Source organism: Macaca thibetana, chromosome 19 (genome assembly GCF_024542745.1).
Source record: "Macaca thibetana thibetana isolate TM-01 chromosome 19, ASM2454274v1, whole genome shotgun sequence".
NCBI lineage: Eukaryota > Metazoa > Chordata > Mammalia > Primates > Cercopithecidae > Macaca > Macaca thibetana.
In genome coordinates this window covers 9,107,221-9,132,106 of record NC_065596.1, presented here as the reverse complement: position 1 = coordinate 9,132,106, position 24,886 = coordinate 9,107,221, and the positions used below count along the sequence as shown (strand labels likewise).

At 52.4% G+C, this 24,886-nt stretch overlaps 1 protein-coding gene across 3 annotated transcripts; it reads right to left on the bottom strand.

Moving 5' to 3' along the window:
• Window positions 1–1,531: 1,531 nt before the first annotated feature.
• AKAP8 (A-kinase anchoring protein 8) lies at window positions 1,532–24,798 on the bottom strand. Of its 3 annotated transcripts, none has more exons than XM_050769536.1 (14): window positions 24,700–24,798; window positions 22,281–22,319; window positions 20,216–20,248; window positions 19,404–19,683; window positions 18,473–18,956; window positions 17,855–17,984; window positions 17,591–17,637; window positions 15,807–15,840; window positions 13,901–13,988; window positions 10,038–10,179; window positions 9,659–9,752; window positions 8,532–8,662; window positions 6,991–7,086; window positions 1,532–3,378 (listed from the first exon to the last, which is right to left on the bottom strand). In XM_050769536.1, the coding sequence occupies exons 1-14, from the start codon at window positions 24,716–24,718 to the stop codon at window positions 2,923–2,925; spliced, it is 2,073 nt and encodes a 690-aa protein (XP_050625493.1). In that variant the 5' UTR covers window positions 24,719–24,798; the 3' UTR covers window positions 1,532–2,922. The 3 variants fall into 3 exon arrangements, with proteins under 3 accessions (XP_050625493.1, XP_050625494.1, XP_050625495.1); XM_050769537.1 differs by lacking the exon at window positions 24,700–24,798 and adding an exon at window positions 24,011–24,295; XM_050769538.1 differs by lacking the exons at window positions 20,216–20,248; window positions 22,281–22,319; window positions 24,700–24,798 and having other exon boundaries at window positions 19,453–19,636.
• Window positions 24,799–24,886: the final 88 nt, after the last annotated feature.

Sequence of the window (24,886 nt, the reverse complement as noted above, 5' to 3'; positions counted from 1 at the left end):
ATAGTAAACTCACATTAATCAGGTGAACGTATAACCAAGATGTAAAATGTACTGTATCCATACAATGGAATATTATTTAGTCATAAAAAGGAATGAAGTGAGGCTAGGTGTGGTGGCTCACACCTGTAATCCCAGCACTTTGGGAGGCAAACACAGGAGCAGTTTGGGAGGCAAAAACATAGTATAATTTTTATACTTTTAGTAGAGATGGGGTTTCACCATGCTGGCCAGGCTGGTCTTGAACTCCTGACCTCAGGCCATCCATCTGCTTCGGCCTCCCAAAGTGCTGGGACTACAGGCATGAGCCACCGCGCCTGGCTACAAGACTTTTAAAAATTAGCTGGGCAGAGTGGTGCACTCCTGTAGTCCCAGCTAATCAGGAGGCTGAAGTGGGAGGATCACTTCAAACCAAGATTTGGAGGCTGCAGTGAGCTATTGTGGTGCCACTGCACTCCAGCCTGGACAAGAGAGTGAGATCCTGCCTGTAAAAATGAAACAAAACAACAAAAAAATTATGTAGTTTCACCAAGAGGTGGAAGGTGGAAGAGCCTCACTGACATTCAGACCAATTTAATGACAGGTCTTGGATTCATATATACATATATATATATCTCTCTCTATTTTGAGATGAAGTTTTGCTCTTGTTGCCAGGCTGGAGTGCAGTGGCACGATCTTGGGTCACTGCAACCTCTGCCTCCAGGGTTCAAGTGATTCTCCTGCCTCAGCCTCCAGAGTAGCTGGGACTACAGGCGCACAGCACCATGCCCAGCTAATTTTTATATTTTTAGTAGAGATGGGGTTTCACCATGTTGGCCAAGATGTTCTCGAGCTCCTGACCTTGTGATCTGCCCACCTTGGCCTCCCAGTCCTTGGATTACGGGCGTCAGCCACCGCACCCGACCTAATATCTTTTTTTTTGAGACAAAGTCTTGCTCTGTTGCCCAGGCTGGAGTGCAGTAGCGTAACCTCGACTCACTGCAGCCTCTGCCTCCCTGGTTAAAGCAATTTTTCTGCCTCAGCTTCCCCAGTAGCTGGGATTACAAGCGTGTGCCACCACACCCAGCTAATTTTTGTATTTTTGCCATGTTGGCCAGGCTGCTCTCGAACTCCCGACTTCAAGTGATCCACCCACGTCGGCCTCCTAAAGTACCGGGAATACAGTTGTGAGCTACCATGCCTGGCCGGGTCTTGGAGTTTTAGAAGAAGAAAAAAAAGGGGCGGGGGCCAGGTGCAGTAGCTCAAGCCTGTAATCTAGGAGGCGGAGGTTGCAATGAGCCAAGATCACGCCACTGCACTCCAGCCTGGGCAACAGAGTGAGACTCTGTCTCAAATTAAAAAAAAAAAAGGAAAAAAAGAAAATTAAGGAAATAAAGCAGTTCCACTAATGATGTTTTTTTCCACTACTGATGTTCAATGCTACCAATATTTTTGCCTTAAGATAACAAGCTTAAAGAGCAGGCTCAACCTGTGATTAAGACGCATCTACGCAACATGAACAGATGCTGAGCAGAAATGACCCAGAGGCACTGTCGTCTTATCAAGCAGTTTATTTCCATTTTCAGTTCTATTGTTGACTTTTTAATAAATATTCACCTGGAATCTCCACTAAGGCTCCTCATGAGCAGGGCCCAGTTCCTAGAATGTGCATGGTGAGTTAGCCCCTGGTATACAGCAGAGGCTCAGCAAAAATTTTACTGCCTCCTAGTGACTTCCCAGTGGCGTTTCCCAACATGTGAGATGTATACAGTTCACAAGGCCACAGGGAAACCGACACAGCAGGGCCATTTCAAAAGGGGGGGTATCTTCCAATTCTTCTGATTTGAGGAAATTCTAACTGTTGTGTGCTAACCTTGAACACATGCTAGCCTCCCTTTCTGAGATTCGGAAAGGTCTAAAGTAATAGTTATTTCTCTAAAATGAAACATGTACTTCATTATATTATCGTTTTTTGTTTTTTTTTTTTTTTTACCGATAGCTTCTATCTATGGCAACTTATGCTGGATTATTCCATCTATGGGAATCACATCAAGTTTCCTTTTTTTTTTTTTAAGAGATGGGGTCTTGCTATGTTGTCCAGGTTGGTCTTGAATTCCTGGGCTTAAGCTATGCTCCCACCTCAGCTCCCAAAGTGCTGGGATTATTGGCATGCACCACTGAGTCTGGCCAAATTTTCTCTGTAAATACATTTGAGTGGCAGTAACTAATTTTAAAGGAAAAAAAAACTGAAGTAATCTAGAGGTGGAACACAAATGAGGTAAAATATTAGAGAAATGATTCAGCAAGGACTAAAGATTGGGGCGCAATGCCCTCTGCACAGTCTGGTTCTTGAGGCTGAGGTGGGTATGTTTCCAGTGGCGTAGGTCGGTCAGATTCTTCCGGCCTTTGAGAGCGTGTGGATGTGACGTGGTGCCACATGTGAACCAGGTGCTGCCGAGTCCTGTGAAAGTCACACACCATATGGTGCACTACAGAGGTATAGACTAAAGGCTGAAGCTTGAAACAAACAAAAATCCTCTATAGAGCAAGATATATTCCTAGTGTTGAGCTGTTCCCAACCAAAAAAGATAAAATAAGGAAAAAAATAAAACAAAAAAAGAGGCATTCCATCAGTGGCTATATTGAACAAGTAATGTATCATCAAGATATAATCACCCAACCTTTATTATTTCCAAGTGCAGTGTCAAGAGATATGTTACAGCTGCTAAGGACAATGTACTTCTTTCAAACCTGGGCAAGAAGCCACACGACTGCACAAGACAAGCCGTGAGAGGCACTGCTCAGGAGGAAATGGCTGGGTCTCTTCACCAAAATTAGTTTACAGCATATTCCAGGAGCACACGCCCTTGTACTGCTTATAAACCAAGGGAGAAGGAGCAACACCTCCATCATCCCAGTGCCTTCCCTGGCACAGGGAAATGAGCATCATTCTGTGGGAATAGCATCTTTGGACTCTGCATCAGTTTGTTCCACTTCGGCATCCGTGGCAGCTGGAGCAGGAGCAGCTCTGGTTTGGGCACTTTCTGCCTCTGCTCCCATTGTCTCGGTGCCATTTCCAGCCTCTGCAGCCTCACTTCTGGCCTTGTGGACACCCTTCTCAGGTGCCGTTCCGCAGGGCACCTGCTCTTCCAGCAGCTGTTCAGCTTGAGAATCACTACTGGCCTCCGCTGTGTCCATGGGGCCTTCGCCCTCAGCTGGCTCCCCGTTGCTCTCTGTAGCAGGCGCTCCTTCCCCATCTACAGCCCTCACTGCTGCTGTAATCACCTCGGCTAAGACGTCCGCGGCCACCTCCTCAGGTGTCTCTTTCTTATCCTCACCTCCTAAATTGTCATCTCCTTCCATTTCTGGATCAACGGTTTCACTGGTGAAGGGGTCCTCACCCTGGCCAAAGAGGAAACACAGGTCAGTGTGGTCTAAGCAGAGCTCAGGAGGCCCATGATTGCTGGGATGTCAGCTTTCCAGAACCAGCAGAGTCCACAATGAAACACTTCTGTAAGTTACACCACAGGAGTGAATCCTACATGTTCTCAGAGCCTACAGATTCAGAAAAGTGTCCCCAGATATTCTGCAATTTGTTTTTTTGAGACGGAATCTCATTGTCACCCAGGCTGGACTGCCGTGGTATGATCTCGGTTCACCACAGCCTCCGCCTCCAGTGATTCTCCAGCCTCAGCCTCCCAAGTAGCTGGGATTACAGGCATGCACCACCACACCCGGCTAATTTTGTATTTTTAGTGGAGATGGTGTTTCTCTATGTTGGTCAGGCTGGTCTGGAACTCCAACCTCAGGTGATCTGCCCGCCTCAGCCTCCCAAAGTGCTGGGATTACAGGTGTGAGCCACCGTGCCCGGCCTGCAGTTTTTAATCAAGCATGTAACAGTGAGGAAAAGTTCACAAGACCTAGGATTTCTTAACTTGATGCTTTTTTTTTTTTTTTTTGAGATGGGAGTCTCCCTCTGTCGCCCAGGCTGGAGTGCAGTGGTGCGATCTCAGCTCACTGCAACCTCCGCCTCCCGGGTTCACGCCATTCTCCTACCTCAGCCTCCTGAGTAGCTCAAGGCGCCTGCCACCACGCCCACTTAATTTTTTGTATTTTTAGTAGAGACAGGGTTTCCCGTGTTAGCCAGGATGGTCTTGACCTCCTGACTTCATGATCTGCCCACCTCGGCCTTCCAAAGTGCTGAAATTACAGGCGTGAGCCACCGCGCCCAGTCTTAACTTGATGTTTTTAAAAAAACGGCATATAACAGAAGTTAACACTACGTAATTTTTTAGTGTCATTAAGGTGCAGTGGCTCACGTCTGTAATCTGTAATCCTAGCACTTTGGGAGGCTGGGGCCGGAGGACTGCTTGAGCTCAGGAGTTCGAGACCAGCCTGGGCAACATGGCGAAACCCCGGCTGTACAAAATATACAAAAATTAGCCGTGCATGGTGGCACATGCCTGTAATCCTAGCTACTCAGGAGGCAGAGGCATGAGAATTGCTTGAACCCAGGAGGCAGAGGTTGCAGAACAAAAAAAAAATTTTTTTTTTTTTTTGAGATGGAGTCTCACTCTGTCTCCCAGGCTGGAGTGCGGTGGCGCGATCTCCACTCACTGCAAGCTCCGCCTCCCGGGTTCACGCCATTCTCCTGCCTCAGCCTCCTGTGTGGCTGGGACTATAGGCACCCGCCACCTCGCCCAGCTAATTTTTGTATTTTTAGTAGAGACGGGGTTTCACCGTGTTAGTCAGGATGGTCTCGATCTCCTGACCTCGTGATCCGCCCATCTCAGCCTCCCAAAGTGCTGGGATTACAGGCGTGAGCCACCGCGCCTGGCCAAAAAAAAAATTTTTTTTAAGTGTCATTTGTGCCCATAGCCTTGAGATAAATCCCCATTTTCCAGAAAAGGAACTGAGCTTCAAAGATCAGTAACTTGCCAGAGGTAACAAAACTACTACACATCAGAATGAAGATTCAAATCAAGTCTGACTCCCTCAGAAGTCAAAATTCTCCTAACTATATGCTAAAAAACTATAGTCTAAAACAAGCGAACTAAAAGTTATCATTACCAGATTAGGAAACATGTTTTAAAATATGATGCTTAGGGCAAGGCACTCATGCCTGTAACCCCAGCAATTTGGGAGGTCAAGGCGGGAGGATCACTTGAGGCCAGACCAGCATGGGCAACAGTGCAAGAGTGTCTTAAAAATTAGCCGGTGTGAGGCCGGGCGCAGCGGCTCACGCCTGTAATCCCAGCACTTTGGGAGGCCGAGGCGGGTGAATCACGAGGTCAGGAGATCGAGACCATCCTAACACGGTGAAATCCCATCTCTATCAAAACTACAAAAAATTAGCCAGGAGTGGTGGTGGGCGCCTGTAGTCCCAGCTACTCAGGAGGCTGAGGCAGGAGAATGGCGTGAACCCAGGTGGTAGAGGTTGCACCACTGCACTCCAGCCTGGGCGGTAGAGCAAGACTCCATCTCAAAAAAAAAAAAAAAAAAAAAAATTAGCCAGGTGTGGTGGTGTACTACTGCAGTCCCAGCTACCTGGGAGACTGAGTGGGGAGGATCTCTTGAGCTCAGGAATGCGAGGCTGCAGTGAGCTATCGTCACACCACTACGCTCCAGCCTGGTAAGAGAACAAGACCCTGACTCAAAAAAAAAAAAAAAAAAAAAAAAAAAAAAAAAAAAAAAAAAAAAGACGCTTAGAAGCCTGAGCCCACACTTGACTCTAGAAACTTTTACCTTGCTTCAGCTACAAAGGTAAAATCGTGAGTTATGTTTCTTCCCTCTTTTTTTTTTTTTTGAGACAGGGTCTTACTCTGTCATCCAGGCTGGAGTGTAGTGGCACGATCTTGGCTCACTGCAACCTCTGCCTCCTGAGTAGCGGGGACCACAGGCGTGGGCCACCGTGCCTGACTAATTTATTTTTTGTACAGACAGGGTTTCACCATGTTGTCCAGGCTGATCTCGAACTCCTGAGCTCAAAGTGATCTGCCCACCTCAGCCTCCCAAAGTACTGGGATTACAGGTGTGAGCCACCACGCCCAGCCCAGTCATGTTTCTTAAATTGGTTATTTAGATTCTGTGCCTTTAATGGATGGAACTGTCCAATATGGAAGTGTTTAGTAACTGAGAGGAGGGCAAACAGGCCTTGAAGTCAGGTTGTGGGCTGGGACTTAGCTGCCTGCCCCAAATGCCGAAGTACTGGGATGAACACTGAGCAAAATGGGTTTCACAAGAAAGAACTGCGAGCTCTTCCAACCAGCCTTCTCTCCATGAGCACCCACTTTGGGACTTTTATATGCTGCTCCCAGCATGAAGGCTCTGGTTCCTCACTACCCCTCACCTTCAACCTCATTCACCTTCAACCTCACTGTCCACTGGCTCTATCAGTGAAACCTCTTTTTAGCTTCTCTTCTGGAAAATTATCATCTACCTTGGATATTTTTTTTGAGATGGGGTCTCGCTCTGTCACCTGGGCTGGAGTGCAGTGGCACAATCGTAACTCCTCTAACTCCTGGGCTCAGGGATCCTCCTGCCTCAGCCTCCCAAGCTACTGGGGTTACAGGCATGAGCCATAACTCCCAGTTCTCTGCTTTCCTTTATTTTAAAGACCAGGTCTTGCTATGTTACCCAGGCTGAAGTGCAGTGGTACCACCATCACTCACTGTAGCCTCAAATTCCTGGGCTCAAGCAATCCTCCCATCCCAGCTTCCCGAGTAGGGCTAACCTTGGGTTTTTCTAAAGCACCTAAAAATCATTTGCTCAGAATTTTAAGGCTAAACAATCAGGATTTTCAAGCTGCACCACATCCCCAGAGTCCCCAGGCAAGCAGTGACTGACTGGAAATCCCAGTTGTCACGTTTCGGAGCCTGACGTACTCCAGTGTCCCTCAACTGGTCAAAAGACTCAGAAATGCTGAACGCTGCACTCTGGAATCAACTCCCTGCTCGTGGGGTTCGTCTTCCCTTTCAAAAGCTTTTCCTGTCTGTGGTACTCGCAAGCACGAACCTTGAGGTATTTCTCCAGCATCTTCACTATGTGTCTGTTGTTCAAAACACTCTTCGCCACGTGGAGACTGGTTTTCTTAAACTGTTCAGCAGCCAACTGCAAAGGGCACCAAATGTGATCTTTTAAAAATGGTAAGGATAAGCAAGAGAACAAACCAGTCAGGCTCCGCCGCGCCATCCTGAGATCAGCCCTATGCAGAGAGGCAAATCTCAAAACACCAGGCTCCACGAATCGAAAGAAGGCTCCAGAGAGACTGTGCAACCAAGACTAACAAACTGGAAAAGCTGGACAATCTTAAGAGATAAACGCAAAGATGCGCCACTGATACCCAAGTAGCACATGCAGAATCGGGGGTGAAACAAGAGTGTTCACAAATGAAAGGCGGTGTGGGCTCAGTGGAGGAAAAGGGCAAGCTCTTTCTTTTCAGTTTTTGGGGTTACACTGATTTCATAAGTTCAACAAAAGTATGACTATGCTGGGTGTGGCAGCTCACGCCTTCAGCACAATGGTCCCTTGTTTGTATACTGCTTTTCAGCTTATCTTTAACAGTACTGGGGCTGGGCGCAGTGGCTCACACCTGTAATCCCAGCACTTTGGGAAGCTGAGGCGGGTGAATGACCTGAGGTCAGGAGTTCAAGACGAGCCTGGCCAACATGGTGAAACCCCATCTCTACTAAAAATACAAAAAATTAGCCGGACGTTGTGGTGGGCACCTGTAATCCCAGCTACTTAGGAGGCTGAGGCTGGAGAATTGCTTGAACCTGGGAGGCGGAAGTTGCAGTGACCTGAGATCGCACCACTGCACGCCAACCTGGGCAACAAGAGTGAAACTCCATCAAACAAACAAACAAACAAACAAAAACCAAAAAACCATAATCAAAACCAAAACACAGTACTGTGAGATGGGTGGGCAGCTTTTGACCTCCCCATTTAATAGCTGAGTAAACTAAGGAGAGAGCTGCTAACCCAGGGCCAGGAAGTGACAGGCTGCAGAGCAAACGCAGCCACAGGCACTCTTCACTGTCTGCTTTTCTGCACTGACAGCAGGTACAGCTGTGTCACTGGATAGGGCCTCTATGGTCCGCAATGCTAAAAATACTTATGATCTGACTCCTTACAAAAGAAGGTATTTTTCCAGAATCTTCAACATGTGACCCCTGGGCTCAACATTTAGCCTGAAGCCCCATCAGGTAGGTAAGGACAGAACCAGTCCTTTAGTCCAAGTCCCCTGGGCCACTCGGCTCTCAATGGCCCTTTGGTCTCAGCTTACAGAAGCCCCCAGGCCTTCAGCTACTGGGAAACTGACCTATGTGGAAACGCTATCAGGAGAATCGTAGCTACTGCATTTAATTGAGTCTAAGCAACACATTTTCTCATATTTTTATAAAAACTGAGATGAATCCTACGACCCATCGATGGAAGTGACAGACTTGAAACACAGCAAGGGCCCCTAAAGATGTTGTTATTCCCCATAAGACACAGGAGGCTCTGAGCCGCAGCCCTGCAATGCGCACCCCAAGCAGTGTGGGAGGAAGACTCACCCTGCGGTTGTGATTGTGGTCCACGGAGTGCAGGTGCCGCTGGAGGAGCTGTGGCTGTGCAGGAATTAGCATGTCGCAGGCCAGGCAGTGAGCAGCCTCGATCTTCTTGAAGAAGTGCTCCTGGCCAATCCCTGCGAGGAAACGCATGTCTTTTAGGATCTGGGACAGCAAGTGATTCTTTCCTCCCACTCCCCAACAGGGCCCACGTTTTCTCCTTGCAACTCTAAGGAGTCAGAAGGGCATAGCCTGCCTTTCTATGGGGAGTATGGGCTAGCACATCGGCCTCTATAGCTGGGAATTCTGCACACTTCAGCTTTTCTGTTCCTCCTGGTCCTTTCCGGACGTGCTTAACGTCAGGATATAAGCTACGATCTATGCAAGGCCACATCCGAAGGTTTCTTTCTTTCCACTGCTGCTGAGCGCTCTTCCCACAGGTCTCACCATCACCTTCTCAGCCACCTTGAGCTGGCTTTGCGCCACATTGCTTTTTTTTGTTTTTGAGACGGAGTCTCACTCTGTCGCCCAGGCTGGAGTGCAGTGGCGCGATCTCAGCTCACTGCAAGCTCCGCCTCCCGGGTTCACGCCATTCTCCTGCCTCTCAGCCTCCCGAGTAGCTGGGACTACAGGCACCCGCCACCACACCCGGCTAATTTTTTGTATGTTTTTTAGTAGAGATGGTTTCACCGTGTTAGCTAGGATGGTCTCGACCTCCTGACCTTGTAAGCCACCTGCCTCGGCCTCCCAAAGTGCTGGGATTACAGGCGTGAGCCACCGCGCCCAGCCATTGTTTTTGTATTTTTATTTTATTTTTTGAGATGGAGTCTCACTCTGTCGCCCAGACTGGAGTGCAGTGGTGCAATCTTGGCTCACTGCAAGCTCCGCCTCCGGGGTTCACGCCATTCTCCTGCCTCAGCCTCCCAAGTAGCTGGGACTACAGGCGCCTGCCACCACACCCAGCTACTTTTTTCTATCTTTTAGTAGAGATGGGGTTTCACCATGTTAGCCAGGATGGTCTGGATCTCCTGACCTCGTGATCCGCCACGCCCAGCCTCGCGCCACGTTTTACGGGTCCCGTCACATGCCTTACTACCATCCAGGACGGCACGCATCCTGGGATCACAACTCACCTTTGAAAGGATCTGGTTTTGGTTTCGCAGTTTCTTTCTCCATCAATTCCTGACGCCGCTTCTCAATTTTCTTATTTCTGTTTACAATGTATTCCTAGGTGGGGTTGGAGATGGCATAAAGTAAAATGAGAGGCTGGCATGTGTGGACATTTCTCAGCTGCCAGGGCTAGACAGGCAGCTATCAGAGCAGTTCCATGCTCAGCACAGCACTATGGCCGGAGCTCTCGGTTGTCCCCGTGACTCGGGGACTTACACAGCTGCTCTATCTGGAAAGGAAACCTTGGCCAAGTATGGCGTCTGATTTCCCTTTGTCCTTCAAGGGATCCGGCACCTGCCGGATCGATGGAAGATGAGGTGACGGGACCCAGCTGTCCTTTACCTGCAGGAACTCCACTGTCTTGTCAGGCAGCTTGGTGCTTATGAACCGCAGTGTCTCTTTGTGGAATTTGCTTTGCAGATGCTTCTGGATCTCCTCATCGTCAAAGCTACGGAACTTGCACACAGAACAAGCAAACTGAATTCTGGGGAAGGAAAACAAGGAGGGGAGTGAAGCAGGGAGCATCAGCTCACCTCTGGGGAGAGCTGAAATAGAATCAGGATTTTCAGGAATCTTTTTCTTTTTTTTTGAGACTGAGTTTCACTCTTGTTGCCCGGGCTGGAGTGCAACGGCGCAATCTCAGCTCACTGTAACCTCTAACTCCCGGGTTCAAGCAATTCTCCTGCTTCAGCCTCCTGAGTTGAGTAGCTGGGATTACAGGCCCCCACCACCAAGCCTGGCTTTTTTTTTTTTTTTGAGATGGAGTCTCGCTCTGTCACCCAGGCTGGAGTGCAGTGGCATGATCTCAGCTCACTGCAAGCTTCACCTCCCAGGTTCACGCCATTCTCCTGCTGAGCAGCTGGGACTACAGGCGCCTACCACTACGCCCAGCTAATTTTTTGTATTTTTAGTAGAGATGGGGTTTCACCGTGTTAGCCAAGATGGTCTCGATCTCCTGACCTGGTGATCCGCCCGCCTTTGCCTCCCAAAGTGCTGGGATTACAGGTGTGAGCCACTGCGCCCAGCCATTGTTTTTGTATTTTTATTTTATTTTATTTTTTGAGATGGAGTCTCGCTGTCGCCCAGACTGGAGTGCAGTGGTGCGATCTCAGCTCACTGCAACCTCCGCCTCCCGGGTTCAAGTGATTCTCCTGTGTCAGCCTCCCGAGTAGCTGGGGTTACAGACGCCCGCCACCACATCAAGTTAATTTTTGTATTTTTTATAGAGACGGGGTTTCACCATGTTGGCTAAGCTGGTCTCAAACTCCTGACCTGTGATCCACCCGCCTCCGCCTCCCAAAGTGCTGGGATTATAGGTGTGAGCCACCGTACACAGCCTATTTTTTTTTTTTTTTTTTTTTGTATTTTTAGTAGAGACAGGGTTTTTACCATGTTGGCCAGGCTGGTCTCGAACTCCTGACCTCAGGTGATCCACCCGCCTCAGCCTCCGAAGTAGCTGGGATTACAGGTGCATGCCACTGCACTCAGCTAGGGAAAGTCGCTGTTGAACCAAGAGTTCTGACTTCCCAAGGAGCAACAGAACGGCAGTTACCCAAACTCCCCCAGCTGAAGAATGGGAACACGGACTGGCAAGTATCTCAGGCAAATGATTCACATAGTAATCTGCTGACCCTGCAGCCCCGTCTGGCCCCAAAGCCCCTGAGAAAACACCGGAAAGCTGCAACTGCTCAGAACTGGGGACGCCCTAGGCTCTGGCTGGCGGCTCTTGGGGCCCAGCATCTAGCTCCACAGCTTCTCAGATGAGTTTCTCTCTGCAGCCACTGGGATGACACAAGGCAACCTCATTTTACGTGCAGACAAAACACCTCGCACAATTCAAAACACAAAACCCAAGACCAGCTCTCCCATGAGACTCCACGTAGGGACATGTCACAACCAATTCCACAGATGAAAAGGGAGGCTTTGGCCGGGCGCGGTGGCTCACGCCTGTAATCCCAGCACTTTGGGAGGCTGAGACGGGCGGATCACGAGGTCAGGAGATCGAGACCATCCTGGCTAAAACGGTGAAACCCCTTCTCTACTAAAAAATACAAAAAACTAGCTGGGTGAGGCGGCGGGCGCCTGTAGTCCCAGCTACTCGGGAGGCTGAGGCAGGAGAATGGCCTGAACCCGGGAGGCGGAGCTTGCAGTGAGCTGAGATCCGGCCACTGCACTCCAGCCTGGGCAACAGAGCAAGACTCCGTCTCAAAAAAAAAAAAAAAAAAAAAAAAAAAAAAAAGAAAAGGGAGGCTTCTCTGTCGCGGGCTTTCGAAGCCTCCCCAAAAGTAACCACGCTGCACGGCAAGGGAGAGCAGCCTGCAGACCCCCAGGCCACCACACTGGGGTGCTTCCTCCCTGGCTCTGTCCTGGAGGCTCCTGCCCTTCTGGTGTAGGGGTACAGGCCCTGTGGCTCTCAGGACTTCACCTCTGCCAACTCCACAAGCCTAGCTTCTGACCTCTGACAAGCACCACGAAGACATGCCCACTTCTGCAGACACCCCCTATGGAGTGGCGCGAACCCAGGAGGCGGAGCTTGCAGTGAGTGGAGATCGCGCCACTGCACTCCAGCCTGGGCGACAGAGCGAGGCTCTGTCTCAAAAAATAAATAAATAAAAATAAGTCACCTCTTCATTGGAAGAACATACAAGATTAAAAAAAAAGCAAAAAGGAAGTAAAAAAATGTCACCTCTGTGCCCTTCTCCCAGTACTCTGGGAGGTCAAGGCAGGAAGATCTCTTGAGGCTAGTTCAATAGCCGAAGCAACAAAGAAAGACCCCTGTCTCTTCATTATATTATTAAAGTTTAAAAAAAAAGTCATCTCAGTTTCCATGTGACACGAAAAGTCATCTACTCTATCCATCATTTATCTGTTTAAAATAACAAGGGTTTCAATGTTCCCGTACCGCTTAAGAAGAAACAGTTCCGTGTTTGGTTCCTGGCTTCATTTTGCTAAGCACTTCTCTTTCTTTTGAGATGGAGTTTCGTTCTTGTAGCTGAGATTACAGTAGTAGCTGAAATAACAGGCACCTGCCACCATGCCTGGCTAATTTTTGTAGTTTTAGTAGACAGGTTTCACCATACTGACCAGGCTGGTCTTGAACTCCTGGCCTGAAGCGAGCCGCCGGCTCAGTCTTCCAAAGTGCCGGAATTACAGGCCTGAGCCACTGCATCTCACCCCTTTTACTAAGCATTTCTTTGAACAAAATAATCACTGTCCAGGCTGGGCACAGCGGCTCACGCTTGTAATCCCAGCACTTTGGGAGGCCAAGGTGGGCAGATCACTGAGATCAGGAGTTTGAGACCAGCCTTGCCAACACAGTGAATCCTCGCCTCTACGAAAAATACAAAAATTAGCCGGGCATGGTGGCGGGTGCCTGTAATCCCAGCTACTCAGGAGGCTGAGGCGGAATGGCTTGAACCCAGGAGGCAGAGGTTGCAGTGAGCCGAGATTGCGCCATTGCACTCCACCCTGGCCAACAGATCAAGACTCCATCTCAAGAACAAAAAAAAGAAAAAAAAAAAAACCACTCTCCCATGTGAACCTTAAGGTCAAGGATTCCTCAGCATCACATGATCACTGGTAATTTCAGTTTCTTGTTGGAAGCCACTTAACTCCTGGCAGGGAGGGGCAAGCACATGGTGTGCTCATGCTGACATCCTTTGGACTCAACATTTTGCAATCATTTTCTAGTCTGGGACAAAATCTTGATGGTAGGACCCTGTCTCTACCTGTCTCCTAGCTATGTCAAACTCCAGGGGTGGTCTGGATTTAGATAAGGTGTACGCAGGACACTGACTGAGATGCCAGACACCAGGCCAGGGGACAGGGCTGCCCCTCAGGCCTGCAGGAGAGTAACAGAGCCCCCTGCTGGGCAGTTATGGACCACACAGACCCACTAGTAAGGCTGGGACTCCAGAGGAAAAGAGACACGAGTCAAACACCAGTTCTCTAAGCAAGAACAGAAACCTAACTTCACCAAAGCAACATCCCAGCCGTCCTAGAAGACAGGTAGCTTGTGTGCTGGGAGCACAAGCGATGGCCTTTTCTGCACTCTCAACGGTTTCCTGTTTTGCCTCCCACTGGTTTGGCCAGAGGAGTCAGGCTACCAGGCCCCCAGCATTGTGGAGGGAGGACAGGTGAGCTCGGGAGCGCCTCCACTGCACCAGGTCCACCTCTTCCTGTGGGGGTGTGTGCCCGTGCCTCACCTGTCGGCTGCACGGTCCCGCGTCCTGTCTCTTCTCCTTTGCTTTTCCCTTCTCTTTTTCACATCCTCGTCCTCGTCATCCTTCTCTCCTGTAACAGACAAGTCCCTTCGAGACGCTCTGAGGGGCCTGCAAAGGAGCTGAGCTCCAGGGCCTGGTCCGGGGGCTGCGGCTTGGCCACTACACCCTGTGCCCTGCCACTGCCTGCACCACGAGGCAGAGTCCAGGATGCCCCAAGGCACCGTCAGAGACTCCTGGTGGACACGGGCCTGTGGCGAGGCCAGAGTAGTCACCTCACTCCCTACATGGCCTGAGGCGGCCAGGACAGGCCAGGGACACAGCCTGCCCACCCCATATGCACCACAGCCCCCTGCTGTCTCTGTCCTCCCCATCCTGCTTGTCCAATCTCATGCCCTGCAATGGGGTCTTCTCCCAATATCACAGGAGAAGCCAATTCTCCCCGGATGAAGAGGCGGCAGCTGAAGGCCTCAAGAAGTGAAGCCGATGCTCCGCGTCCTCTATCCCACCTCCAGGCGGACTGTGACGAGTGTCCTGGCGGCCCCGTCTGAACTAGGGCCTCAGCAGGTCTGACAGTCCTTGCTGGCCCGACCTCTATCTTCCACTCACAAAAACCGTCAGTCTAGGGCTTTCCCAGGGCTGCGTGGGAAGCAATCCTAGAAAAAAAATCTGGGAAGAGACCGATTGGTCCTCCCGTCCGTCCCCCGGGGCCAGCACAGGAGCTCCTCGGAGAGCCACGCGGCCATCGTCCCAGCGTGAGGCCAGGGACGGACGCTGAAAAAAGGTTGGAGAAGCATCTGAACTGTAACCCCTACCCCTGATGCCAGTCCCGAGACTGTCCCACGAAGATGGCGACCGGCGTGCGCTGCTCAGAAGCCTCTCAAAAGGGCGTGTGGGATTTTTGGCAAGAGGTCACTGCCTGAAACTATGACTGCTGTTTAATAGCAAAGTCATCCCGGGTAGGTAGCAGGACCTGCGCGCAACAGACATGTCACCTTTGCTTTAGCATTGTGCCGCTAAGCGCTCGGGGCGCCCCGTGCTACGGACAGGACTGCTGCGGGTCGCACGGGGAAGGACCGCAGAGGGCTGGCTAAGCCTGAACAGGAGGAGCATCTAAGCCAAGGGCCTTCAGAATGCATGGGAGCAGGGCCACTGAGGAGCCAGCCTGTGATCCTTGGGGTAACCAGCTACGGAAAGACCCACAGAACAGGTAAAGAAACAAGTGGCTTCAGGGTGAGCTCCAGGCCGCGGCACCTCAGGCCGCCCTGCCGTGGGGCTTTAAGCCTGGTCTGCTGTTGCTGCGGACCCTTTCATCTCCTGCACTGGACATGAAGAGACCTGCTGAAGGGCGCCTGCCTCTCAAAGACCCAGTGGGCCTGGTGCTCCCGACCCCGCAGCTGTCTGCTGTCACACACTTGCAGGCACAAAGCAATGTGCACTGCAGCTGCCAGTATCCCCACCACAGAGGTCCACAGCATGGCCCAGGGCAGGTGACTGAAAGAACTGGACAAAAGGAAGCCCTGGAGAAAACAGTTCAGGGACATGCACTGGCCGAGCAGGGCACAGAAGATGGGCTGGGAGCCTCTTCTCTCATGTGTCTCCTTCCCTACAAACTTCAACTGTGGTGGACACCCAAGGCTGCCCCCCATCCCCACTGCAGCCTGCATCAGGTCAGGCAGCCAGACCCGTTTCCGGTAAATGCTGCCCCAGACACTTTGAAGCAAAGTGTCGGCCGATCGCTACAGTCAAGGCCCATCTGGTGGCTGCAGCCCCTCTTCCCCCACAGCCACGGGCCCCTCCATCCAGGCCCCGGCTTGCTCAGAAGCTGGGCAGTAAGTGCGGGGCAGCCAGGAAGACACAGGAAAGCTGCAAGGGACACGGTGACGCCTACCTCTCTGCTTCCCAGAGTCGCAGAAGTCATCCTCCTGGAAAAGAGAATACACGAAGTTCGGCAGTGAGCTGGTGTGTCCACAGCTCTCCACACCCAGCCCAGTCCCTGGCCACTGCCTGGTGGGTGGTCCCACCCCAGACCTAGGTTATTATGCCACCAAGAATGAGCCACAGTGTCAGGACCACCCTCTGGGGCTCAGGACAGGGCCTGTGTGTCCTGTTATTACTCCCAGTTGCCTTCAGATATTCTGTGACGACCACCTTTCTAGAAAGCCACTCACCCACCCTCTCTCAGCTCCTCCTAAGCTGCAGAACTGCCTACCCCGTGACAAAGGCCCACCCGTACAATTCTATGAACAGAGCCTGTTCACCAACTGTAGGGAGATGGAGTCTCACTCGGGGGATGCCAGTTCCGGCATTCTTGACAGAAAATGGGTTCCACCACGTTTCCCAAGCTTTTGTTTATGTTTATACAATATCTTTTCTTTTTTTTTTTTTTTTTTGAGACAGTCTCGCTCTGTCTCCCAGGCTGGAGTGCAATGACGTGATCTCAGCTCACTGCAACCTCTGCCTCCTGGGTTGAAGCTATTCTCCTGCCTCAGCCTCCGGAGTATCTGGGACTACAGGTGCACGCCGCCACGTCCGGCTAATTTTTGTATTTTCAGTAGAGACAGGGTTTCACCATATTGGCCGGGATGGTCTTGATCTTGTGACGTAGTGATCCACCCACCTCGGCCTCCCAAAATACTGGGATTACAGGCGTGAGCCACCGCACCTGGCCTATATTTACCCAATGTCTTGATAACAAATCGTGTATACATAAAAAAAATTCAACTGAGAATCTAAACAGAGCTGACTCCTTAGGCAGTGAACATACGGTTAAATTAAGAATCAGTAGGTTTGCAGAGATTCCTAGTCTCAACACCAGCAAAATAGGAATCAAGTGAGACTCTGAAAACCTGAAAAGCCACCGTCTCCTGCCTATGTGACTGTAAGGACTTGGGAAGGCCCTCTTTCCCACGCTGGACATCCAGGCCCTACACCTCCAACTTGGATCAGAATCTTCACTGGGGTGGCTGAGGCACCTCCCCAGGAGCTTGGGGTGGTCCCGGCTACGAACTGGCCCCACATGCTACCCGCCTGTGCCTTGTTGTGAGGATGGAAGGATGAGGACACCGGTCAGCGGCACCTGGTATGGAGCTGGCGGCAAATCAGCCTCCAGCCTGTGCTTGGAAGCTTCAGCCTACAGTCCCTGCACTTACTGGCCTGGAGACGAGGGAGAGGAACTGGGAGCTTTTTTCAGAAAGGGAATGTTTGCTGTAAGTTGAAAACATTTTTTTTGAGACAGTCTCCCTCTGTCGCCCAGGCTGGAGTGCAGTGGTGCGATCTCAGCTCACTGCAACCTCCACCTCCCAGGTTCAAGGGATACTCCTCCCTCAGCCTCCCGAGTAGCAGGGACTACAGGCACATGCCACCACTCCTGGCTAACTTTTGTATTTTTAATTGAGATGGGGTTTCACCATGTTGGCCAGGCTGGTCTTGAACTCCTGACCTCAAATGATCCACCCACCTGGGCCTCCCTAAGTGCTGGGATTACAGGTGTGAGCCACTGCGCCCGGCTAAGGTGGAAAACTTTTAGAAACCTAGCTAAAAGTCAGGGTCCTAAATCTACTCAGAGATAGTCAAATCCACCACGGCAGCCGCTCCTGCCCCTTTGTGAGGAAGGGCGATTAAAGAAAGAAGAAATCCCACGCTAGAGGCGAAAGGGCTGCCTGGTGGACTTACACCCTTGAATTCTTCATCTCCCGAGCGGAAGTCACCAGCTGCGTCATCTGCCAGACACAAAGAGAGGAAAAGTCAGTCCCTGGAGAGTGGTCCCATCTGGTTTCCACCCTCCCAAGCTCGCCGTCCAGGGTGAGTGTGCCCTGACCACAGTGGCGGTGAAACACGCCACCCTCGAGTGTTCACGACACAGACGGGGCAGGCAGACCCCAGCAGGCAGCTGACCCATCCTACATCCGCCTGGCCCCCCTGGCCCCCAGGACATACCATTTTCGGAGAAATCTCCTTCACTGTCAAGCCGGGCCAGTTTGGTGTCTGGCTCCTCGTAAAGTTGGAACTGCTTCCGTTTCCTGCCCGTGCCATCTGGTCCGAAGCGGTCAAACCCTCTCCTCTTGGGCTACAGACAACAAGCACACCCCGTGAGCTACTTACCGGGGCCGTGAAGATGCCCCACAGAAAAGAGCAAGGTTATAAGATCAGACAACACAGGCACAAAAGGTCTTTTAAAAAGCAGTGACAACATATTTGAAACTAAAAAGAAAATCATGCTGAGTGAAAGAACCCAGGAACAAAAGGCCGCACGTTTCGTGACTCCATTTATGCAAAATGTCTAGAACATGCAAATCCAGAGACCAGTGGTGGTTGTTGGAGGCTGGGGGGGAGGAGACGGGGGTGACCAAGGAGCAGAGGTTTCTCTTCCAGTTGACACAAATGCTAAGATTAGACTGTGGTGGTGGGGATGGTTGCACAATCCTGTAAATTAACTAAAAGTCGAACTGCGCACTTAAAAACATTTAAGTGAATGTTGAGATGGGGAAATTTTACCTCGATAAAGCGCTAAAAAGAGAAGCGAAGGCAGCTGGAAGGGACCTTGTGAGGGCTTACCCGATCCCGCATCCGAGGCTGCGAGCGGCCACATCCGTAGGGCATGGTGCTGTCATAGCCGCCTGCCGCCTGCATGCCCATCACGCCGTAGTCGGGAGCCATGGACTGGGAGAAGAGGGACGGAGGCGGCCGGCTGGGGGAGGGCCCTCCCAGGCCCCGTCCACCCACATAGTTCAGCTCGTTCCATGGCGTGGACAGGGGCTCAGAGGACGCAGCAGGGGGCACAAAGGGGTCACTGCGCATGAAGGCACCAGGGTTGCTCCGGTCCTGGAAGCGGCCCTGGCCCCGGCCCCGCATGAAGCCATCGAGGGAGCCCCGCTCCCGGGCCGGGTCCCGGCATTCACTGTACTGCCCCCCAAAGCTGCCATTGCGGTCGGACCCCAGGTCGAAGTCATAGTCATAGCTGTAGCTGGGGCGGTAGGGGTTGTGCTCGGGCAGGCAGGGCCTGGAGTCATAGGACTCGAACGGCTGGAAGCGGAAGGAGCTGCAACAGAAGCACAGCCTGTTAGGGGCAGTCACCCCAGTCACCCACTGCCACACTCCCTCAGTATAACCTCAACGCCCCTACATTCAAAACAGCAAACCAAACCACCCTGCATTCCACCTAAGTGCTCGGATGGCCAACACCAACCAACACCCCCCCGGAATACTGCTGAGTGGGGGACTCAGAGCCCCTGGCCACAGGAGCAGCAGGATGCAGGAAAAAGGAGTCTCAGGGAGGTTAGCCAACAACCATGCCCAAGCCCCACCATGAAGACAAGCAAGGAAGTCCTACTGTAACACCGCTGGCCCCCCACGAGCCCAGCTCATCAATGCCACACTCAGGAGGGAGGCGAGGACAGGTCCTCCCTCAAGAGTGGGTGCCCACTCCCATGTGCACAAAGGTGGGGAGGTGTGGGGTCCCAGGGGAAGGGCTTGGGTCCATAATCACCTCTCCCGGTCCTGCATGCCCTCCCCACCGCCGCCGCTCCCGCCCCTGCCTCCTTCCTTGGACATCATGTCCAAACGCTGGTTGATCTTGGCAATGAGGGAGTCGGAATTGTCGGTGCATGGCTCTGGGCCATAAGAGGCCATGTGCACGGCAGGGCCCCCCGCCGCCAGGCCGCCATCGTTGGCCTTGGTGGCCTCCCACGAGGCTGGGCCATAGCTGTAGGTTGCGCCTGTGGTGACACTGGTGTTCTGGGCGCCATAGTAATTGTAGTTTTCATAACCTGTCATGGGGGGAGGAGCCAAGTCAGCATGGTGGACACAACCAGGGAGGGGCACCCACTGCCACTGAGAAGGAAAAGGGGTGTGGGACCCAGTGCTGCTGGCATCATTTCACACTGCACTGTGACCTGCCAAGAGGCAGCAGGAGGTGGCCAAAGAAAGGGGCAGCCTCAGGGCCAAGCAGTGGGTTTTCCGTGCCAGACTCTAGGACCTGTTCCCCATTCTAAGCCGGGTGACTGAGTCTGGGAACAGCAGTTCCGGCTGCTGACAGGCCCCATAAAGGACCGCTGCTCCCAGAGCACAGTCCCAGTCCTCCCCATCATGCTTCCCTGAAGCTGCCCGCCACAGCCGTCTGCAGCCGCCCCAGCCCTCCAACCGCTCCGTATCCACGACAGCAGCCCGGGCTGACTGCGTCCTCAGGAACAGAGCCAGGAAGTCCACGCCAAACCTCCCTGATGGGCTGAACCTACCTGGCCTTCAGATCAGAGGCCCACTCGCCCACCCACAGACCCCCCCTGCCACAGAAGGGCTTACCTTGCCAGCTGGCCACACCAGTTCCATATGCACCTTAGGGGAAACAAAAACACACAAGAGCCCTGTTTGCAGAACGAAGGCACTGACACCCCAGCTGTCACCCCGCTCCACCCTCCACAGTCCCAGGGCCAGGGCTTCCCTCTGCAGCGCTCAGGGAGGCACCCTTGGGTGTTCTTAGCTCACTCAACTCCTACAGAGCACTAGGCTGAGCACAAGCCAGCCTTCTCCCGTGCAAGCCAACTTCCCGTCAGGGCAAGGGAAGGGATGCTGCACGCTCCCCAGGAAGCTCGTCTACTGTGGGCTGCTGGCCAAGAGGTTGGCCGGGTCAGGCCCCAGGCAGAGTCCTCGTAAAGGGCCAGTTCCCACCAGAAGCCAGAGTGCAGGCGCTGCCAACTGCACAGCTAGGCATTGGTGCAAAGTCACGTCCTCAACTCAAGCGAGCAAGAGGACGTTATGTGCCTCGAGCGACTTCGAAGGCCTCCTCCTGAAACACCGGGTGGTGGCTCGAAAAGCAGCCCCACTCCCCATATTGCTAGAGACAGATCTCAGACTCAGAACACAAAGGAAGCCCTCGTGCCCTGGAACACGGGCTGGCAGAAAGCAGAAAACCTTGCCAGCAGAGAGCACACAACGGCCCCCCAAACAAGCCTAGCATCGTGACCCTGACTCTAGAGTGGGGATCTGCAAAAAGTCAGGCCACACGGAGCCCACTGCCCACCTTGGCACAGCCCTTGTGATTTTCGAATTTCAGTGCTCATAAGTAAGTACCAGCACACTGCCTGTAGCCCTGTGTTCTCAGGCTCTGCCCTCAGCGAAGGGTGAATTTTACGTTTTTAAATGGTTGGGGTAAAGCTTCTAAGGTATATTCAATGACAAATTTTGACATGAAATATATCACTGACACATTGGGTCAAAACTCAGAGACTATGCAAATTAAGAAAAACTATGAGCTATAGTGAATAATATCACATAAACACTGAAACACTGGCTAATTAATTGTAACAAATGCATCACACTAATGCAAGATTTTTTTTTTTTTTTTTTTTTTTTTTTTTTTTTGGAGACAGGGTCTTGCTCTGTCACCCAGGCTGGAGTGCAGTGGCTCACAGCTCACTGCAGCCTTGACCTCCTGGGCTCAAGCAATCTTTCTACCTCAGCCTTCTGAACGGCTGGGATTACAGGCACGCACTGCCACGCCCTACTAATTTTTTATTACTAGGATAAAAGGATCACTTGAGCTTGGGTCTCGAACTCCCAGGCTCAAGTGAGCCTCTTGCCTCAGCCTCCCAAACTGCTGGGATTACAGACATGAGCTGCCTCACCCAGCTAATGAAAGATCTTACTAATGAGGCTGGGTGTGGTGGCTCACACCTGTAATCCCAGCACTTTGGGAGGCCAAGGAGGGCTGATCACGAGGTCAGGAGTTCGAGACCAGCTTGGTCAACATCGTGAAACCCTGTCTCTACTAAAAATACAAAAATTAGCTGGGCGCGGTGGTGGGTGCCTGTAATCCCAGCTACTCAGGAGACTGAGGCTGCAGTGAGCCGAGATCACACTCCTGCACTCTAGCCTGGGAAACAGAGCAAGACTCCGTTTCAAAAGAAAAAAAAAATCGTACTAATGAGAGACACTACACCTGAGTAGAGATATGTGGGCCTATGAAACTCTACTACTAAATCTAAAGCTGTGCTAAAAATCTGTTAATTATAGAGAAAAAACACCTTGGATATACCCTCAGCTATTTACTCAGAATAAAAATATTTTGCCAAAATAGAGGATTTAATAACACACAAAAATTATGATCTTCGAATTATATTGTCTATAAGTAACTATTGGCATTGTCCCATCCACTCTTTCACACATTTATGACTGCTTTCCTGCTACAGAGACTGTGGAGCTCATAAAGCCACAAAGATATTCACCATCTGATCCTTTACACAAAGTTTGTTGACCCCCGGGCTACCACCTCCCTTGACCCTGGTGACCATCAGGTTCAGCTCTGCCATGTTAGGGCCTTGAATGTAGGGGAAGCCCACGCCTCACCCGCAAAGCAGAGCCCACTTACCCTGGGTGTTGGCAGGTCCAGCACTCCATGCCCCATAGCCTGCAAGAAGACCCCCGTGAGTTAAGATTCTATTTGTCACACCAGAGAACGGGTCCTTTTAGGGGTACTCCTAAATGGATCTCCTTACAGTTCAGTGTCAGCCTTACAAGAAGGAATACCCCCCCCAACACACAAAAAAGCCACCCCACAGCTGGCTAACGGCATCATCGCATTCCACTTGGCTGAGATCAAAGCAGAAAAAGAAGGGTGGGAAGTGGGCTTGGAGGTCAGCTACGCCTGCAGAGGGACCTTGGCCAAGTACCTCACCCCTCCAAGAGTCCATCCACAACTGAGGCTAACACAAGACAATCCATTCAGCATGAGGACACATTCCCCCACCCACCACACAGCCAGGAAACCAGTTCCGACTACTATCACAAGTACCCCGTAACTGAGAACAAGCATGGGAATTTGGTGACATAAACTGCATCTCTCTAAGCCGCACTTCCTATCACTTTTAAGCCCTCCACGGATCCCCTGGACCTTTAAGTCCCAGGGCCTTGGCCTGACCCTAAGGCATCAGACTGCACTCTTCGACCCTCCCAACACCCCCCACCCACTATGGGATCTGTCTGGTCCCTCCAGGAAGGAGGATGGGAACTGTGTTCTCTTCATTTCTGTGTCCCTGGGGCCCAGCACTCAGCTGCGCGCGGGTGGCCACCATGCCTGTTAAATGACTTCACTTTGATGAGGCAGGAACATACCCATGTCTCCCTCACCAGAACAAGCCCCGCCGCTAAGTGCCTAGTGTGTGCCGATACACTGCAAGCACCCAGCAAACCCTGTTGTCCCGAAGGCCATTCAGAGACAAGGGAGCTAGGCTCATGGGTTACGAGACTTGACCCAGTCATAACCGCTGAGTTTTGCCCTCTGCTATGCTATGCCTTCCCCTCCGTCATACCGCAAAGCCTTCTAAATTTGCATCCGTGCAACAGAAAGGCAGACTGCAGATTCTAACAGCAAGTAACCAACCTCGAGAGGCCGCTTCCCTGTGAAGCTCTAGTGTAAGCAGCACGCATTATTAACCTTAAAACGCTCCCCGAAACACAAGAAATCGGGGAAGCTGAACTATCTCCACTGTGTCTGAAAGGTTTTCGGGAGGTAGGAAAAGGGGATTAAAAAAACCTCTCCAAACTAAGACTGAAAAAGACAATACCGGCAGAAAAGATCTGATGGGAAGGAAAGGAGAGAATGGTGAAATCTACCCAGGCTGTGGCAGACCAGGAGAGCCTTCGCTAGGACCCGGAAGACACCAAAGCACACCGCGCACGCTGCCGCCTCAGGACCGACCCCTCTCCTGTCTCTGCAATTTCTGGTGATAGGATAATTTTGCCCTGCCACTTCTCAAGATCGACAACTTCTTGAGCTCCTGCAGCCAGGATCAGACCACTAGCTTCTCTACACCCAGTCGAGCTCCACCCAGCGTGTCCCAACTATCCCCTGTGGGCAAACTTGGCTCCCAGAAGGCTCTGATTCCAGAGGCGGGGAGCAGGAAGCTCGAGAAAATCGGCCCTACTGCAGGCCAAGCGCTAAAGCCAAGCGGGAAAAGGACACGTTCCCTCTTGCACAACCCCTTGGCCCCTCCAAGCCACCGCAACGCACTGCCTACATGAGAATGGCCAATCTGTCACCAGCCCCAGGGCACAATCAGGTTTCCAGCTTTATACAAACACTCAGCATCTGCCCCTCACCATCCTGTCCCACGCCAGCACGCGCCGGCTACAGAGCTGGAGCCCAGCGAGGCTGACTCCCGCGCCGGCCGCACTCGGCCTCAATACGCAGCACCGGGGATTAAAGGCCCGACCGCGCGCAGCCCGACGGCTTCCGGGACAGGCGCCCTGGGCCTTGGGAGCCCAGCAGAGGCCCCACCCGGCCCCGAAGGCCTAGGGCAGGTCAGGAGAGGCGGCCCCAGCGGTCCACCCGTGGCCCCAGACCCAGCGCCCGGAGCCCGACCTCAGGACCCCACGCTGTAGCTCCGCCCCCTAGCGCCGCCATTTTGTGGCGTCTTCGGAAGAGGAAGCCGGGAGTGCAAACCCCGGGGTCGCCGGGGGCCGGAAGGGCCCCGCCGAAGGTGAGGGACAGAAACGGCCCGCACAGCCCAAGGCGCCCCCCATGAAGCCCACCGCGGCGTCTGCCCCAACCCCGAGTCCCGCCCGCCTCTTCGGGCCCTGGCGGCCAATCCGCACGCAGCGCCCCGGGAGCGACGGCGCCAAAGCCCAATGAGCGGCGCGCGCGCGCGCGCCCTGGCCGCCTCTCTGCAGGGCCCGGCTGCGGCAACCACACTCCGGACGAAGGCCCGGCCCGCGGCCGTCTGCGCAGCGGCTGCGTGGCTCGCACTCAGCCTTCGCTCCCTACTCTGCACCCAGCAGCCTACACAAACCTCCGTAGCCCTGGTCCATGTCTTCAACGCAGCCCACCAACAGCCCCTTTTACTAGGAGACCGCAGCACGCATGCGTTCAACGCACCTCCGCCGTCGACTACTGGAAGACTAGGCGCACACGTCACTACTTCCGCGCGCTCCCATTGGCTGGCATTCACGAGGGTCCGCCCTCACCGTCCCAGCTAG